We start from the raw sequence: 20,312 nt of genomic DNA on the forward strand, positions 1-20,312 counted from the left end.
ACACACACACACACACACACACACACACACACACACACACACACACACACACACCCAGGAAGAACCTCTCATGTCATGTGATTTCTGAGGAAACGAAACCTAACTAAACTCGTCTGATAGTCAGTTAGACACACAGAGACACAGACACACAGAGACACAGACACACAGACACAGAGACACACAGAGACACAGAGACACAGAGACAGACAGAGACACAGTCAGAGGTACTAAGATGGCGCAGCAGGGAGATCAAGTGGATCAGGAACAGTTGTGTTGTTCTATCTGTCTGGATCTACTGAAGGATCCAGTGACTGTTCCCTGTGGACACAGCTACTGCAGGAGGTGTATCGAGGGATTCTGGAACCAGGATGATCAGAGAGGGAGGTTCAGCTGTCCACAGTGCAGACACACCTTCATCACAAGACCTGTTCTGAAGAAAAACATCATGTTGGCTGATGTGGTGGAGAGCCTGAAGAAGACAGGTGAGACCTTTACGTTCTCTTGTAAATACAGCTCACTGTCGGTCTGTCTGTCTGTCTGTCTGTCTGTCTGTTTGATTGAATATTTTATTAGACATGAATGCAAGCACGAGTACAGTGATACACTTGGTCTAAAAGGATAAGACAAAATCCTTCAACATAGCATAAAAAAAGACCAAAATACAATATTATCCAAAATATAAATGACAATATGAACAGAGTAAAAAAAGAAAGAAGGGGGGGGGGGGATAGCTGAGAGGGATTTCGGCCAAAATCATCAAGATCGTCCACTTGGTGAGAATTTTGGCATGGTGTTAGGTATGGGCATAAGGTTTTCAAAAACCATCGCAAGCAAGTTGGGCTCGCCCCCTAGTGGTCTGTTTGCAATGATTCCAATATTAGACATTTCAGTATACTAGTGCATTAACCGGTCGACGCATTCGTGGGGGGATATGTGCACATGATCTGGCAACCCGGGAGGCAGTTCGTCCCATAGCTCGCGGGGCCATCCCACAGCTGGGCAGCCCTGTAACCATGGCGACATACTTTGACACAAAAATGCTGAGATTTGGTGGAATCGAAAAACGGGTTTCGCTGTTCCGTGCACATGGTAATGGTCAATGGCTGTGTCAGATCAATTGCTCCAGCCACTGAGGAGAACCGGGCAGAACCATTTTGGCCTCACCACTACAGAGCAGAGGATGGTTGAAACCAAGGGTTCAGCTTCCTGTTCTGAATTTGAGCCTATATAGGAAGTGAGTTCAAGTGACAGTTCATATGAACGGCCTGTAGTTTCGCTGTTTTACCCCTGCTGGTGTCAGAAAGAATTTCTCTCAATGCAAGTGGGTGGGTTTTTGACGAACTTTAGACTTTTTTTTTCTTACCTTAATACACATTGTCATCGTAAATATTATGCTTCCAGTCGCTAGTTTAAAGTCTTCTTTCAATCATCATGATATGTGTTTTGGTAAATTATGGTCCCATTCATTTTAAAATTGACGATAAAGTAGGTTATGCTCTAGGAGGGGCGGTATGATTTGATTGACAAGCTACACAACCAATAGCATTCACTCCCCGCCCCCGCTCTTGATTGACAAGCTACCCAACCAATAGCATTCATTTAGACACACACACACACACACACACACACACACACACACACACACACACACACACACACACACACACACACACACACACACACACCCAGGAAGAACCTCTCATGTCATGTGATTTCTGAGGAAACGAAACCTAACTAAACTCGTCTGATAGTCAGTTAGACACACAGAGACACAGACACACAGAGACACAGACACACAGACACAGAGACACACAGAGACACAGAGACACAGAGACACAGAGACAGACAGAGACACAGTCAGAGGTACTAAGATGGCGCAGCAGGGAGATCAAGTGGATCAGGAACAGTTGTGTTGTTCTATCTGTCTGGATCTACTGAAGGATCCAGTGACTGTTCCCTGTGGACACAGCTACTGCAGGAGGTGTATCGAGGGATTCTGGAACCAGGATGATCAGAGAGGGAGGTTCAGCTGTCCACAGTGCAGACACACCTTCATCACAAGACCTGTTCTGAAGAAAAACATCATGTTGGCTGATGTGGTGGAGAGCCTGAAGAAGACAGGTGAGACCTTTACGTTCTCTTGTAAATACAGCTCACTGTCGGTCTGTCTGTCTGTCTGTCTGTCTGTCTGTTTGATTGAATATTTTATTAGACATGAATGCAAGCACGAGTACAGTGATACACTTGGTCTAAAAGGATAAGACAAAATCCTTCAACATAGCATAAAAAAAGACCAAAATACAATATTATCCAAAATATAAATGACAATATGAACAGAGTAAAAAAAGAAAGAAGGGGGGGGGGGGGGATAGCTGAGAGGGATTTCGGCCAAAATCATCAAGATCGTCCACTTGGTGAGAATTTTGGCATGGTGTTAGGTATGGGCATAAGGTTTTCAAAAACCATCGCAAGCAAGTTGGGCTCGCCCCCTAGTGGTCTGTTTGCAATGATTCCAATATTAGACATTTCAGTATACTAGTGCATTAACCGGTCGACGCATTCGTGGGGGGATATGTGCACATGATCTGGCAACCCGGGAGGCAGTTCGTCCCATAGCTCGCGGGGCCATCCCACAGCTGGGCAGCCCTGTAACCATGGCGACATACTTTGACACAAAAATGCTGAGATTTGGTGGAATCGAAAAACGGGTTTCGCTGTTCCGTGCACATGGTAATGGTCAATGGCTGTGTCAGATCAATTGCTCCAGCCACTGAGGAGAACCGGGCAGAACCATTTTGGCCTCACCACTACAGAGCAGAGGATGGTTGAAACCAAGGGTTCAGCTTCCTGTTCTGAATTTGAGCCTATATAGGAAGTGAGTTCAAGTGACAGTTCATATGAACGGCCTGTAGTTTCGCTGTTTTACCCCTGCTGGTGTCAGAAAGAATTTCTCTCAATGCAAGTGGGTGGGTTTTTGACGAACTTTAGACTTTTTTTTTCTTACCTTAATACACATTGTCATCGTAAATATTATGCTTCCAGTCGCTAGTTTAAAGTCTTCTTTCAATCATCATGATATGTGTTTTGGTAAATTATGGTCCCATTCATTTTAAAATTGACGATAAAGTAGGTTATGCTCTAGGAGGGGCGGTATGATTTGATTGACAAGCTACACAACCAATAGCATTCACTCCCCGCCCCCGCTCTTGATTGACAAGCTACCCAACCAATAGCATTCATTTAGCGATTGATTTCCGGTTGCTTTTTTGTATATATTAAAGATGGCGGATTTGAAATAGTTGAAAAATAGGCTTAATTTACGGTCTGTAGAGTCTGGGGGTGTGACTTTGTCCATCTCTTTTACACAGTCTATGGTTGAAACCCCAAATAATTGATAGAATAGATGTTTCAATGGATTCTGTTACTATTGGGTATGTTAAATAACATACCAAAAAAAAAAGGGAAAATCAGGAAAGGCATCATTTTCAAGATGGCGTCCACGATGGCTGCCGAGAGCTTAAAACGCCTATAAGCTGGGAGGGAATATGTAAAAAATCATAAACATGTTGCACTTGGTAACTAGTTTTTGAATTTTGGCATGGTGTTAGGTATGGGCATAAGGTTTTCAAAAACCATCGCAAACGAGTTGGGCTCGCCCCCTAGTGGTCTGTTTGCAATGATTTCCATATTAGATAGGTCAGTATATTGTTGAAACCCCAAATAATTGATAGAAGAGTTCTTTCAATGGATTCTGTTACTATTGGGTATGTTAAAGTTGTACAATGCAGAATCACAAATAACGATTTTTAGCAACCTCTGCTGGTCACTACCGTCACTGCATACAATTTCCGTAGTCCTCGATAACCCAGAATTCCATTCGTTTTCACCGGAAGCCGGAAGCGTTTCAAAAAGCGATCTTTTAATTGTTTTATACTATCTACGGATCGTTTCTCTTAGCCAGTGGAGCATTAGTTACCATGAGCTGTGCTTTCTTTTTCTGTTCTTTTTCGATCTTCCAATCCTACATTCTCTTAAAATCAGCGTGAGGTTCCTTTTTGTTATTAGCGCGGTAGTTCCTGGCCAAACAGGAAACCGTTGCGGTGTTCCTGGCCGACGTCATGACGTCGGCCAGGACGTCGGCCACGACGTCATGACGTTGGCCAGGAACGTAATTTTCCCGGGAAAGTCCCCCCCGTCTACGTTCAATAGAAAATATATAAATAAAAGGCTTCCGGGGGTGAAATTCATGGAGTGGGTGTTGTGAAACTTTTGCCACTCACAAAAGATATACAATTTAACTTTAGTTTTGTTGAAAACGTTACCTAGTATGCCTTTAAATAACAATTTTTTTTTAAAGGAAAATCTAACTTCTGGAAAGGCATAATTTTCAAGATGGCACATATTCCCTCCCAGTTTATAAGCATTCTAAACTCCTGGCATTTTAAGCTCCCGCCATGGGTAATAATTTACCCATGTTTGTTCAATAGGTGGGTGTTATTATATATATAAATATATGTATATATATATATATATATATATATATATATATATATATATATATATATATATATATATAATGATTCACCAGGACCCTGGATGGCTTGATTCTAGGCTTAATATAATTGATATCAATATTTTTGGAAATCTCTAAGGGAAAAATGCATTGGCTTTTTTTGGAGTGGAACCAGAAAATTGCCACCACTGCTATGCCCTATAGACTACCAAATATGAGGGTATATACAGGCAAATGAAATACATTTTTATCAGATTGATAAATACATAATATTATGTATAACGAAAAACATCACATGGATGCACCTGGGACGTATCATCAGTGTTGTAGCCTGGGGTCATAGGATGTTTCGGGTCTCGCAACATACACCCTCACCCAGGTGACCCAGCCGAGGTTGATCAAGCCCCGACTTACGTCCCAGTAGCTACCCACGGTCAGTCCTATAGGGAGAGACAGGGCCACTCAGTCCGCTTCTCCGGAAATACTCTGCCGGGACTCGGGGAGGCTCTGGCACGTGGAGGGACTAGGCTCTGTGGGTTGACTCCTGGCCGGGCTCCTCCTTCGTCTCACCAGGTCCAGGACCTGAGCGTTGCACCAGACTCCCCTGCTCCAAACATTTCATTCTGGTGTGATGGTGTCTTGGCCCGTGATGGTACTGCAATGACCACCATGGCCCGTGGTGGTACTGCAGGCTCCCTTGCGTCTTACTTGAATGGTCCTCCCAAAGGCCTCACCGTGGGTTTGTTGGGCTTCTTCCTCACGGAAGACACAGACTGGGGCGCTAACCCAAACTGCTCCCGGATGCCGTCTAGATTCCGGCTGTCACCCGACTCTCCGGTGGTCACCAAACTATTCCTGGTTGTCACGTAGTCTATAAATTCCTATGAGCCACTATAAATAGAATAACTATAACGAAAAACATCACATGGATGCACCTGGGACGTATCATCAGTGTTGTAGCCTGGGGTCATAGGATGTTTCGGGTCTCGCAACATACACCCTCACCCAGGTGACCCAGCCGAGGTTGATCAAGCCCCGACTTACGTCCCAGTAGCTACCCACGGTCAGTCCTATAGGGAGAGACAGGGCCACTCAGTCCGCTTCTCTATCAATCTATCAACAGGACGCCAAGCTGTTCCTCCTGATCACTGCTACGCTGGACCTGGAGATGTGGCCTGTGATTTTTGCACTGGGAGGAGACTGAAAGCTGTGAAGACTTGTCTTCAGTGTCTGGTCTCTTACTGTGACACTCACCTCCAGCCTCACTATCAGTCTCCTGCCTTTAAGAAACACAAGCTGGTCAAAGCCTCCAGCGAACTTCAGGAGAACATCTGCGCTCGTCACGACGAGGTGAAGAAGGTTTTCTGTCGTACCGATCAGCAGTTTATCTGCTCTCTGTGCTCCATGGACGAACACAAAGGTCACGATACCATCTCAGTTGTAGCAGAACGTACCGAGAGACAGAAAGAGCTCGATACGAGTCAGCAAAACATCCAGCAGAGAATCCAGGAGAGAGAGAAAGACGTGAAGGTGCTTCACCAGGAGGTGGAGTCCATCAACCACTGTGCTGACAGAGCAGTGAAGGACAGTGACACCATCTTTACTGAGCTCTTCTCTTCCATGGAGAGAAGACGATCTGGGTTGAGGGAGCTGATCAGAGACCAGCAGGAACGTGAAGTGAGTCGTGCTGAAGAACTGAGGAGGCGTGTGGAGCAGGAGGTCACTGAGCTGAGGAGGAGACACGCTGAGCTGGAGCAGCTCTCGCTCACAGAGGATCACATCCATTTTCTACAGCGTTACACCTCCTCCCTCTCAACGATCAGTGAATCTACACACCCAGTCAGCAGCAATGTCCGTCCTCTGAGATACTTTGAAGATGTGACCGTGGCCGTGTCCAAGATGAGAGACAGACTAGAGGCCATTCTTACAGAGGAAGGGACAAACGTCTCAGAGACAGTGAACAGAGTGGATGTTTTACTGTCAACACCACCAGAACCCAAGACCAGAGCTGAGACCAAAAGCTCACCACAGTCCAGCTCTTGCCGCCCGCGTGCATGTGCACAAAGGAGTACGAGCAAGAGAATGTCAACACCACCAGAACCCAAGACCAGAGCTGACTTCTTACAGTATTCACGTCCAATCACACTGGATCCAAACACAGCTCATCAATACCTGTCTCTGTCTAAAGAGAACAGCAAAGTAACACTGATGGACAAATCACAATCATATCCTGATCACCCAGAGAGATTCACTGTGTGTCAGGTTCTGAGTAGAGAGAGTCTGACTGGACGCTGTTACTGGGAGGTAGAGTGGAGTGGAGGCCGTGTTCATATAGCAGTCTCATATAAAGATATCAGCAGAACAGGGTCTGGTGTTGAATGTGTATTTGGATACAATGATAAATCATGGTCTTTATGGTGTACCAAACAACGTTATAGTTTCAGACACGGATGCATTAATACTCCCATCCCAGGCCGTGTGTCCTCCAGAGTAGGAGTGTACCTGGACCACAGTGTAGGTACTCTGTCCTTCTACAGTGTGTCTGACACCATGACTCTCCTCCACACAGTCCACACCACGTTCACACACAACCTCCATGTTGGATTTAGTCCTTGTTCATCTGGAGACACTGCTGAGTTGTGTGACCTCAAGTAAATCACACTTCTGTTCTGTCTCTCATGTCACGAGTCCAGAATCGTTTCTTCATTGTTTTATTGTTTTTTTCCCAGCCTGCTTTGTGAGCTTGTAGATCAGCTATTATTTGCTTTGTATGATGAAGTATAACAGGGGCTTAAAGTGGTTAATAATCTATATTAATATGTTGATCTCCTCTTGTATTCATACACCTTCTTGGTACCATTTGTCTTGTTATGAATCTGATTTTTAAAAAAAATAGCAGATATGGCCCGGACGGCTGGCGTAGCGGTCCTCACAGCGTGTCGCAGGTTCGAATCCCGACCCCGACGGCCTTTGCTGCGTGTCACTCCCCATCTCTCTCTCCCCGTTTCCTGTCAGTCTACATGTATTCTATCAATAAAGGTAGAAAAAGCCAAAAGAATATATAAAAGAAATTTGCAGATATACAAGCTCATAGCGTGTCACTACCTGTCGCACTATGAGCTTGCAGATCTGCTATTATTTGGAAAAATCTTAGAAAATGTGTGCAAATCTTTGAATAAAAATGTCCCACTGCCATTGCTTGTAATGTTCTGCTAAAATAAATGTGACTTTCATCTCCATCCATCTGGTCCGCTGGTTCTACTTTGATGGGTATCCTGATGCCTGAGTATATTAATACTCATATTAATATGAATAATATTAATACACCAACACGGGGTTAAGCTAACTCTACACCCCTACTTGATCACACGGAAGCATCAAAAGCAGCAGATCTACAAGCGAAGCGTTTGGAGCTTGTAGATCTGCTATTTTTGACCGTTTGGAATTTGAAACCTTGGAAGCAACAGTTTTGGAACATGTCAGTTTTTAGTTGTTTTTTTATACTTTACTGGAGTATTTCCAATTTTCAGTACTTTTACTTCTACTCCACTACATCTCAGAGGCAAATATTGTACTTTTACTCCACTACAATTATTTGAAAACTTGAGTTACTTTGTAGATTTTGATTATTATTACAAAACATACATTAACCACTTCAGCCCTATATACATTTCGGGCATTTGAAAATAGCAGATCTACAAGCTCACAATGCGTCGCATTGCGACGCATTGTGAGCTTGTAGATCTGCTATTTTCAAAAGATTTTTAGACATTTTATATATTTGAAAACTTGTGAAATGGGATGTTTGGACAAAATCTGTAGGAGTTCTTTCCAAAACATTGTGTTGCACTATAACAGGCCCATGTGGAACATGTGGGGCAGAGGTTCTGCTCTGGCAACCATCCAGCCAACGGTTCCCCGGAGATCAGCTGACCACAGACGGAACGTGTGTGTGTGCCTCTTTTTCTTTCTTTTTCTCTCTCTCTCTCTCTCTCTCTCTCTCTCTCTCTCTCTCTCTCGGTGTTGTGCTGGTGTTGTGAGCTCTGCTCTCTCTCAGCTTTTCTTTCAAACTGACTGTGGATCACAGCTACATTGTGGGTCTATCGAGGGGCGGAGCTTATTGGTGTGTGATGCCATTGGTACATTTAGATAATTGGACGGGCTCTTGTGTGTGTGTGTGTGTGTGTGTGTGTGTGTGTGTGTTTGTGTATACACAAAATACTGACTCATGTTTGAGAATGGAGTGGAAACATTTTCTACCAGTGAATCACCACACACACACGCGCGCGCGCGCAAACACACACACACAGGAAGAACCTCCCATGTCACGTGATTTCTGAGGAAATGAAACCTAACTAAACTCGTCTGATAGTCAGTTAGACACACAGAGACACAGAGACACAAACACACAGAGACACAGTCAGAGGTACTAAGATGGCGCAGCAGGGAGATCAAGTGGATCAGGAACAGTTGCGTTGTTCTATCTGTCTGGATCTACTGAAGGATCCAGTGACTGTTCCCTGTGGACACAGCTACTGCAGCAGGTGTATCGAGGGATTCTGGAACCAGGATGATCAGAGAGGGAGGTTCAGCTGTCCACAGTGCAGACACACCTTCATCACAAGACCTGTTCTGAAGAAAAACATCATGTTGGCTGATGTGGTGGAGAGCCTGAAGAAGACAGGTGAGACCTTTAAAGAGGTGGTGCCATGGTTTTGCACTTTTTCTGTTTTTCATGTGTCTATGAGGTTGATAGAACTTCATTAAGCCCCCTGGTGGTGTTTTTATGGTGTTTTATGTATTCTCTGACTATTTTGAGTTTCTTCCTGGAGGCTGAAACCTTGAGGGTCAAACGTGCCAATAGAAAAACAGCGCTTTAGTGACATAGTACAAATATACCCTCTCCCTCATTATCATAACACAACAGGTGTGGGCAAGAGGAGGAGGAGGGACTAGGACAGGTGGGTGGTGCTAAGGTGGTGGAGGAGGTGCTAAGGTGAGAACCAGGTATACTTAATGAACTGGAGGCGTGTCCACATAAAAACATAATTTTAACAATTTCTGTACACTTTTTTGAAAAAATCTTCCTCCTAGTATAACCATAATATCTGATGATTATGTTTTAGGGGGGGGGGGAATCACTGAAAATCACAGCACCCCGTCTTTAAGTTCTCTTGTAAATACAGCTGTCTGTCTGTCTGTCTGTCTGTCTGTCTGATTGATTGATTGATTGATTGATTGAAAATGTTATTAGACAGAAATGCAAGAGGCACAAGTACAGGCATACACCTGGTCTAAAAGGATAAGACAAAATCCTTCAACATAGCATAAAAAATAACACCAACATACAATATGATCAAAAACATAAAATATAAATGACTGAGTAAAGGAGGGTGGGGGGGCTAACACCTTTCTAAGGGAGAAGTGATATTTACCTCCCACTACAAGGAGAATTTACCCATGTTTCTTCATTTTGAGATGGGGGTCCGTGGCCAAATCCATATCGAAAAATGTTTTCTAAATCCTAACAGTGTGTTGCTATATCAGTGGTGCTCCAACTTTTTCCATGTCAAGGACCCCCAGGATGATATGTATTTGGCCGTGGACCCCCATCTCAAAATAAAAAAAAATCCAGGGACCCCCCAGAAGCAAATATTGGAGTGAAAAATATTTATATTCAAAGATTTGCACAAAATTGTCAAGATTTTTCAAAAAAATAGCAGATCTATAAGTTCATAGCGTGGCACTCGGTGCCGCGCTATGAGCTTGTAGATCTGCTATTTTTTGAATAGCCCAAATAGATGTTAAAATGACACAGATGCATTCCCTGTCTTAATGGAGAAAGAGAGACCAGCATGACTGTGGAACCTCACTGGAATTTAACCCCTTAAGACCTAGTAGCCAGATTGTACTAAATGCCTTCTAAAGCAGCAGTTATCAAAGTTGTTTTTCGTGCCAACCCCAGAATGATATGCATTTGGTCGCAAAGACCCCCCATATGAAGATGTTTTGTGCCAGGGACCCCTCTCCCCTGGAAGAGAAGATTTGTTAAAATTCATACCGCGCTGTGAGCTTGTACATCTGCTATTTTTGGGAACCACTGTTCCAAATCTTAAGAGTTTTCAGAAGTTTAAACAGCGAGTACAGAAATATAAACACATGTTGTGATAAACGGTGGTTCATTCTTCTCGTGACGTCATTGCCATCCCAGCTGTCTGTCCATCTTGTAATCTGAGTTCCCAGAAGTTTTCGCCAGCTCTCGCATACAAACGGGAGGGGCGAGGAAACTTCTGGGCCATAGCGCTGGTATTTGTGCGCGGGATGTAACTTACGCTCAGAATCTGAGCGGACACGCCTCTTACCGGTCTGAGAGCTGTGCAACTCGTCTAAACAGTCCGACGAGAGGCAAACAGCAGTCCTACACAACAATGGCGGCCTTAATTTCTAAAGGAGAAACAAATTGCTTCCCGTCGCTTCTATTTACATGCAACACCCACTGCATGTGGATCCCGCCCCCTTTTTCTTCATTGGCTGTTGATTTGAATCAGAACGCAGTGGCCGCACCCCTGCTGTCCAGGCTCTGAGGCGAAGTCTCCCAGACTATCTATCTTGTGTCTCCTAGGCAACCAGAGTCGTTGTGACCTCACTTATAAACAATATTTATGACAACAAGGCCGTGTGGCAGGCTGTCTAGAGGGGAAAACATATGTTAGACAATAAGTCTGAGACAGATTGGTGTTGAGTAAAAGTACAAAAGTATTGGTGTCAAAATGTACTTAAATTACCACAAGTAAAAGTACTAAAATGTTTGAAAATAGCAGATCTACAAGCTCACAACGCGTCGTTATGCGACGCGGTGTGAGCTTGTAGATCGGCTATTTTCAAATAGCCTAGGTAAAAAATAGGACTAAAGTGGTTACTATAAAGAATACATCACATAGTTGCACCTGGGACGTATCATCAGTGCTGTAGCCTGGGCTCATAGGGTGTTTCGGGTCTCGCAACATACACCCTCACCCAGGTGACCCAGCCGGGGTTGATCAAGCAAGCCCCAACTTACGTCCCAGGTAGCTACCCACGGTCAGTCCTGTAGGGAAAGACAGTGCCAATCAGTCCGCTTCTCCAGAACTACTCTGCCGGAACTCGGGGGAGGCTTTGGCACGTGGAGGGACTAGGCTCTGTGGGTGGCCTCCTGGCCGGGCTCCTCCTTCGTCTCACCAGGTCCAGGACCTGAGCGCTGTAAGGATAATTTTAAGGATAAGGATAATTCCTTTTTAACAGGTCGTTCATGAAAGTCCTTGCGGTCTTGTTTCCAATGAGAACCTGTGAGCAATTGGGGTTAAGAGTCTTGCTCAGGGACAAATTTCATATCATCGGCACATATGCTGGGATAGCCTGGAATCGAAACTGGGGCAACCAGGGCCTCTGGTTCCCTAGGCGGGTTCACTAACCACTCAGCTATGGCCGCCCCTGTACCAGATCCTCTGCACCATCCCGATCCAAACATTTCCTTCTGGTGTGATGGTTCCTTGGGCCGATACCACTAGATTGGGCCGTCTAATGGTATTAGCTCCACTTGCGGTTTGCTTGAATGGCCCTCCTAAAGGCCTCACCGTGAGTTTGTTGGGCTTCTTCCTCGCGGAAGACACAGGCTGGGGCGCTAACCCATACTGCTTCCGGTGTTCCGTCTACATTCCGGCTGTCACCCGTCTCTCCTGTGGTCACCAAACTATTCCTGGTTGTTACGTAGTCTAATTCCTATGAGCCACTATAAGTCACTAATTATAAATAATACATCACATAGATGCACCTGGGACGTATCATCGGTGCTGTAGGTTAATGTATGTTCTATAATGTAATAATTCAATTCTACAAAGTAACTAGTAACTAAAGTTTTCAAATAATTGTAGTGGAGTAAAAGTACAATATTTGCCTCTGAGATGTAGTGGAGTAGAAGTAGAAGTACTGAAAATACTCCAGTAAAGTAAAAAATACCTTAAAATTGTACTTAAGTACAGTACTTGAGTAATTGTACTTAGTTACTTTACACCACAGGTGTTAAGACAGAGAGTCAGTAATAAAACAATAGTTATCAGGCAGCAGAGACATGGCTACCACATATGAGGGTATATACAGGCACATACAAATGAAATACATGTTTATCAGATTGACAAATTCATAATAATGTATCAATCTATCAACAGGACTCCAAGATGTTCCTCCTGATCACTGCTACGCTGGACCTGGAGATGTGGCCTGTGATGTCTGCACTGGGAGGAGACTGAAAGCTGTGAAGACTTGTCTTCAGTGTCTGGTCTCTTACTGTGACACTCACCTCCAGCCTCACTATCAGTCCTCTGCCTTTAAGAAACACAAGCTGGTCAAAGCCTCCAGCGAGCTTCAGGAGAACATCTGCTCTCGTCACGACGAGGTGAAGAAGGTTTTCTGTCGTACCGATCAGCAGTTTATCTGCTCTCTGTGCTCCATGGAAGAACACAAAGGTCACGATACCATCTCAGTTGTAGCAGAACGTACCGAGAGACAGAAAGAGCTCGATACGAGTCAGCAGAACATCCAGCAGAGAATCCAGGAGAGAGAGAAAGACGTGATTCACCAGGAGGTGGAGTCCATCAACTCCACCTCCAGAAGTTTCTTTGTGTCTCTATGTCTTATTTGTTTTTCTGTGTATTTATTTATTATAGCAGTTATTATTTGGGTTTTTTATTAACTAAACAGGGAAAACAAGGCAAGGATAGGTAACCGACAGAACACTGTGACAACAATAATGAATCCACACGGAGTGGAAACAGAGGGGCATATAAATAGACAAGGGCACAACAGGACACAGGTGGAGAACATAACTAATCAAAGGGAGGTGAGACAAGACAGGAAACACTAACTAGGCCAAACAGGAAACACTTGGACATCACTACAAAATAACAGTACAAGGAGAACCGGGAACAATACAGCAGAAAGAGGGTCCAAAAGGGTCCAATACCTAAATGATAAAGTCAGTCCACGGTCCGAGGAGCGGATCGTGACAGTAATACCACCATATAAAATATACTCTGTTACAAGTAAAAGGCCTGTGTTCAAAATGTTACTAGAGTAAGAGTACAAATGTACTGGCATCAAAATATACTTAAAGTACCAACAGTAAAACTACTAAAATGTTTGAAAATAGCAGATCTACAAGCTCAAGACGTATAAAATAGGGCTGAAGTGGTTCATGTATATTTTATAATATATTTATTTATATCCGAAAAGTAACTAGTAACTAAAGTTTTCAAATAATTGTAGTGGAGTAAAACAATACAATATTTTCCTCTGAGATGTAGTGGAGTAGAAGCAAAAGTATTGGAAATGGGAGACACTCAAGTAAAGTACAAATACCTCACAATTTTACTTAAGTACAGTGCTTTAAGTAGTAAGTACTTAGTTACTTTCCACCACTGCCATCAATGCCCCCCCTTAAGGGCGCGCTCCCACCGCACTTTTATTTTACCTCTGGGGCGGAATCTGCCAATGCTTTGTCAATGTAAATGCGTGGATTCACACAAGAGCGGATCTTTCCGCATGTCGCCAGGGCCGGATCTAGGCATGGGCAAGGGGGGGCAATGCCCCCCCAAATGCCCTGACTGCCCCCCCAAAAAAAATCTTTATTTTTTTATTTTTTTATTTTTTTTGAAAGTTACGTTTATGTCATGATATGAAATGTGAGCTTACCATAATCAAAATAATCCTTAATCATATTCCATCATGTATCATTGCACAATTCAAATAATCCTCTGCCCTGATTTTCCATGGGCAGTGTTGCCAGATATTGCGAGAGAAAGAAGCCTAGGAAAACAAGCCCAAAAGAACAATAGGAAGCAGTAATACACAAACAGCCGAAAAAACGGAAAACACATTTTTTTATAGGTCTAACTGTGCCAAAATGCATATTTTCCTATGCATATTTTCCTACGCATTTGGGGGGTTTGGGGCCCCCGAAAACCCCCCAAATGGTTTTGGGCCCCCCCAAATGTTATTTTCGGAAGCCGCCCCCCCAGCATTTATTAATGCCCCCCCAGTTAATAATTTCTGTATCCGGCCCTGCATGTCGCGCAGACCCTGCGTTTGTCCGCTCTACACGACTTGTCCATTTGAAGCGTATAACTGCTGGAGGCAGGAGCTGCTTTTCCCCCTCTGTCCAATCGGGTGAGTCGAAGGCGGACCGCCCCCAAGACTCAGGAAGCACCATGGTGCTCAAGGCAGAAGGCGGAGCGGGCTACGGGAAGGGTCCTGAAAGTGAGTGACAGGTGCGTCACTCCCGTTTTTTTTAGAATCCGCTGGCTGCAAAATACTGTGGCCGCGCACAACCTGCGTTTAACAGCAGCCGACCATGTTTTGGTGGGAGCGCGCCCTAAGGGCACGGTCACACCACACCTTTATGTTACCTATGGGGAGGAGTCTGCCAATGCTTTGTCAATGCAAATGCGTGGATTCGAGTGAAAGATGCGCAAGACCAGGAATCCATGCATTTACATTGACAAAGCATTGGCAGATTCCGAGAGTATAGACAATTGGAAACACTCCAGTAAAGTATAAGTACCTCAAAATGGTACTTAAGTACAGTACTTGAGTAAATGTACTTAGTTACTTTCCACCACTAGTGCCTGAGAACATACTGACTCATATAATCTAACCTGGGCCTCTCTGTTGGCACAAACCAACCGTCTTTAGTAAAGGAACGACACACAACTTCACCTACACTTCAAGTGACAATAAACCCCCCCAAAAAAAACATTTCAAAACCACAGAGTACATTATCTTCAAACACAAAGTAAGTATTCTTCATGTTTTTAGCCACACAACTCCTTGTATGGACAATATACAGTTTAATTTACTATGCAAACTCCCCTGCCAAGTGGTACGTTCCAAGTACCTCCCCCTCCCTATAAAATGAGCAGTGCGGTCAGGTGTGACTCTTTTAGGCGGATCAGACCAAATGGCAGGAAGTGCCAAGTATGTGTTTGTTTAGCAATGATGTTTTGACCTCTGTTAAAACAATAAATGTGAATGTTTCAAACCACTATCGCCTGTGTGTTATTTGTAACCTGAAGGATATTAAATGAAAATGAAATGAAATATGTTCTATGCAAAATGAGTCAAGATGTGAAACAAACTCCCTGAATACACACGTAGCTACGTAGCATTGTAGCGTTCAAAATGTTTGGTGCTGACCATGAGGCTGTAGTAACTAAGTTAATGGTGATGTATGCAGTGGTGGAAAAAGTACTGAAATGTCTTACTTAAAAGTATCAATATGCATTGTAGAAATACTAAGTCCCGGAATTCAAAAACGTATTGGCATCAAAATGGACTTAAAGTACCAAAAGTAGAAAGTACTCGTAATGCAGAATGTCCCATTTCACAAGTTTTAAAATGTATAAAATGTGTACAAATCTTTTGGCAGATCTACAAGCTCACAATGTGTCTCACTGCGACACATTGTGAGCTTGTAGATCTGCTATTTGACGCGGAGGAGAAGACACGCCCCCAGCGCTCACAGCGTCCCCGGTGGGAATCGAACCATCAAATCAAATATTTAGTACTTTGACTTTTGGTACTGTAAGTACATTTTGATGGCAATACTTTTATACTTTCACTTAAGTAAATTTTTAATTCTGGACTTTTCCTTGTAACAGTATTTCTATATTGCAGTATTGGTACTTTTACTTAAATAAAGAATTTGAGTACTTTTTCCACCACTGTTGGTTTGTTTACTGTTGAGTGAGAAAACAATGTTGTACATTAAGATAATCATCTGGGCCCCCTATACACACATATGTATATATATATATATATATACATGTGTATAAATAATATATAATTTGTTTTCCCTGATTGATTAAATGATTCATCTAGCTATTTATGTAGTTCTCATACAGATGTGTCATTGTCATCCTTAGTGTCGTAGTAGGGGGCATCATTTCCCGTCATTTCTCTTATTGTCGTCCTCTTAATTTCCAAAAAAAGCCCACTATTTAATTTATTCACTGGAGCCCCACATGGCTGATGGGGTTATCCAGGCGTCCGTCGAGAGTGTTAAAAGAGTGTTGCATATTAATGCATGAATCTATATCTACAGTTACTGTAGTCGCAGAGCAAAGCATTAACTGTGCTCCCATGACTATACTACTCATTGTCCTCAAAACCAGGGGTCTTCAACGTTTTCAGGCCAAGGACCACCTAGCTGAGAGAGAGATGAAGCAGGGACCCCCTCTATATTGTATAAAATTGTGTTTCAGATTCAACTTTTTAAACACCTCTTTGCCAAAAATAGCAGATCTACAAGCTCACAACGCCTCGCAGCGCGAGGCGTTGTGAGCTTGTAGATCTGCTATTTTTGGCTGAAGTTCTCCTCAGAAAATGGATGCTTCAAGTGGATAAGGTAAAAAAAAAAAAGATTTGGCGGACCCCCTGTAGTAACTCTGAGGACCCCCTAGGGGTCCCGGACCCCCTGTTGAAGACCCCTGCTCAAAACCATTAACTACGCCAGACACGTCCAGAAATGAATTGCTTGCTTTCAACCGCAGTTCCATTCTGGGGAATACTTTGTGAATATATTAGCAAAAATATTAGCAAAACAACATATAGTACATTTTCTTTGACTTATTTAAATTCTATTTAACTCAGGTATAGTTCCGTTGAGAATTTGTACATGAATTATTTATACAGGCTCTCTGATGTTATACATAAGACAATGTATCTTGGCCCATATTCACTGAACTGTCGTGGTCATTTGTCATGCAGTATTAATATTCATACACTCAGAAAAGGAGTCACGGCAAGTTTCTTTAAACACAAAGTTCTGTCTTACAATTTTGAGGTATGTTTTGCTTTTCTGGAGTATTTCCAATTTCCAGTACTTTTACTGCTACTCCACTACATCTCAGAGGCAAATGTAGTACTTTTACTCCACTACAACAAACCCATTAAGACCGGGAACACATCTGTGTCATTTTTACATTTCTTTGGCTATTCAAAAATAGCAGATAATACAAGCTCATCCACTACATGCAGGTTATGCTTGTGTTTTGTGGCGTTCTTCTAGTTTTTAGGATTTATTTATTTAGATTGACTGAAATATCCAAAGTGGCCTGCAGATAGAAAACAAATACAGCAAACAAAATACTTAAAGGGATATTTCACTTTCAGAAAAACTTTTGGTCATTTTATCGTCTACTCAGGCCTTTGTGAGCCCCCAGACAGTTTTTAAGTTGCTCGATTCAGTATTTAGACATTTGATATTCATTTTATCAGACACGCCCCCTTCCTATACAAACCCATTGTAACTTCAAACTCCATTTTAACCATGTTAGATTCACCAAAAACACCCGTCCTTGGTTCTGGTGACTCACCCTGCCCTCCTAATACGCGAGGGGGCCGTATTTTTTCAATAACTCTTTTCATTTATTTTTAAAAAAAAAATTGGAAAAATAAAAAAACAAAATACAATAACAAAATGAAATAAAATAAATAAAAAAATTAATCGGAAAAACACGGCCCCCTCACGCATTAGGAGGGCAGGGTGAGTCACCAGAACCAAGGACGGGTGTTTTCGACAAATCTAACATGGTTAAAATGCAGTTTGAAGTTACAATGGGTTTGTATAGGAAGGGGGCGTGTCTGATAACAATTCAAATCAAATATATAAATACTGAATCGAGCAACTTAAAAACTGTCTGGGGGGCTCACAAAGGCCTGAGTAGATGATAAAATGACCAAAAGTTTTTTTGAAAGTGAAATATCAGAGAGAGAGAGAGAGAGAGAGAGAGAGAGAGAGAGAGAGAGAGAGAGAGAGAGAGAGAGAGAGAGAGAGAGAGAGACGCCCCATGTACTCTACTTGTAATCCTATATGATCCTCAACCATTTGCCTGGCATTAACCCTTTAAGACCTGGAACGCATCTGTGTCACTTTATGATTTCTTTGGCTCTATAAAAATAGCAGATATACAAGCTCGTAGCGCGGCACCGAGTGCCGCGCTATGAGCTTGTAGATCTGCTATTTTATTTTTTTATCGTGGAAATGTGTGCAAATCTTTTGTTTGAATATATATATACTTTTTTAAAGCGAAAGTTTTTAACTCAAATCTTTGCTTCTGGGGATTTTACAAATGTCTTCTAAATCCTAACAGTTTTTTTTTTCCCTAAAGTTTTATTTTATTTTTATTTTTACTTATGTTACTATATTATCAATGGTTTTCAAACTTTTTTCATGTCAAGGACCCCCAAAATAATATGTATTTGTCCGCGGACCCCCTCCCATCTAAAAATATTTTGTTCCAGGGACCCCCAGAAGCAAAGATTTGAGTTAAAAATGATTTGCAAAAATTTTCAAGATTTTTCTAAAAATAGCAGATCTACAAGCTCATAGTGCGGCACTCGGGTCCAAATGGGTCGTATAGAATAAATACTGCCTACCTAATGGCTCTTTAATGCGTCTCACCCTGACTGACTGATGTGTGCAACATCTAAAGAGTCATCCAAAGAGCAGTGGTGTAAAGTAACTAAGTACACTTACTCAAGCACTGTACTTAAGTATAATTGTGAGGTATTTGTACTTTACTTGAGTATCTCCAATACTTTTACTTTTACTCCACTACATCTCCGAGGCAAATATTGTACTTTTACTCCACTACAATTATTTAGTTACTAGTTACTTTGCCGATATAAATGATTACATTATAAAACACACATTAACCACTTTAGCCCCATTTTATACCTATAGGCTATTTGAAAATAGCAGATCTACAAGCCCACGTCGCGTCGCAAGCTTTTAGATCTGCTATTTTCAAACATTATAGTACTTTTACTTTTGGTACTTTAAGTATATTTTGATGCCATTACTTTTGTACGTTTACTCAAGTAACATTTTGAACACGGGCCTTTTACTTGTAACAGAGTATTTTTACATTGTGGTATTGCTACTTTTACTTAAGTAACATATGTGAGTACTTCTTCCACCACTGCCAATAACAGAATCCAGTTTTCAGCCCTCAGTGTCTGATGCCAACATGTCTCTGGCCTGTGTCCTATCCTGTGTCCTATCCTGTGTCCTATCCTGTGTCCTATCCTGTGTCCTATCCTGTGTCCTATCAAGGCTCCAGCAGAAACACAGTGTTTGTTGATATATCGTCCATGTTGGGTTTGTGAAGCTTCTGATGGTCGGCCCGGTGCCGTCAGGCTGTCCTGAAGCACTTTTTCCTTTTTTTCTGCACGGCTCGTTTCAGATGAGAGGTTTTTAAAAGCATTCACTGTCACTGTAGAGCTTTTTGTTCACCGTCACTGAAAGACAGTAAAACACAAGACGGGATGCTATCTAGTGTTGATTTTGACAGCAAGTTTTGATTCAGTTTTAGTCATAGTCTTTTGAATCAAATTCCATCCGTCATATTTTAGTCATCTGAAACGTTTTACTGTTAGTCTAGGTTTAGTCGACTAAATCTACAGTTGATTTAGTCGACTAAAATGTATCTTGGCGGTGCCTCGATGGCGATTTTCACTTGGTTGCATGCTGAAAATAGCAGATCTACAAGCTCACAACGCGTCGCAGCGTGAAGCGTTGTCAGCTTGTAGATCTGCTATTTTCAGAGCGCAACACCCGAGCGCAACCAAGCATAAAATGACTTGTCTTTTAGTTCTACTGGATCTCTTCTCCACTAGATCCCTCACTAACATTTTAGTCTGTATTTGTTGACGAAATTGTCAGTATATTTACTGTGTTACTGTGTCTCTACTTCCGCTCTGTAAG

The 20,312-nt window shown here is 42.6% G+C and overlaps 2 protein-coding genes across 2 annotated transcripts; both read left to right on the top strand.

Moving 5' to 3' along the window:
- Nucleotides 1-368: 368 nt before the first annotated feature.
- On the top strand, nt 369-7,198 carry LOC308077440 (tripartite motif-containing protein 16-like). Its single transcript, XM_080418130.1, has 4 exons — nt 369-482; nt 1,850-2,121; nt 5,637-6,469; nt 6,593-7,198. The coding sequence occupies exons 2-4, from the start codon at nt 1,872-1,874 to the stop codon at nt 7,166-7,168; spliced, it is 1,659 nt and encodes a 552-aa protein (XP_080274256.1). The 5' UTR covers nt 369-482; nt 1,850-1,871; the 3' UTR covers nt 7,169-7,198.
- Nucleotides 7,199-8,947: 1,749 nt separating this feature from the next.
- Nucleotides 8,948-19,714, top strand: LOC308077571 (E3 ubiquitin/ISG15 ligase TRIM25-like; the record flags this gene model as incomplete). The annotated part of the gene is made up of 3 exons (XM_080418318.1): nt 8,948-9,197; nt 12,718-13,179; nt 19,662-19,714. 3 exons carry the CDS (start codon nt 8,948-8,950, stop codon nt 19,712-19,714), a joined length of 765 nt encoding a protein of 254 aa, XP_080274444.1.
- Nucleotides 19,715-20,312: the final 598 nt, after the last annotated feature.

This window comes from Gymnoscopelus braueri (assembly GCF_963280865.1).
Source record: "Gymnoscopelus braueri genome assembly, chromosome: 21".
NCBI classification, from domain to species: domain Eukaryota; kingdom Metazoa; phylum Chordata; class Actinopteri; order Myctophiformes; family Myctophidae; genus Gymnoscopelus; species Gymnoscopelus braueri.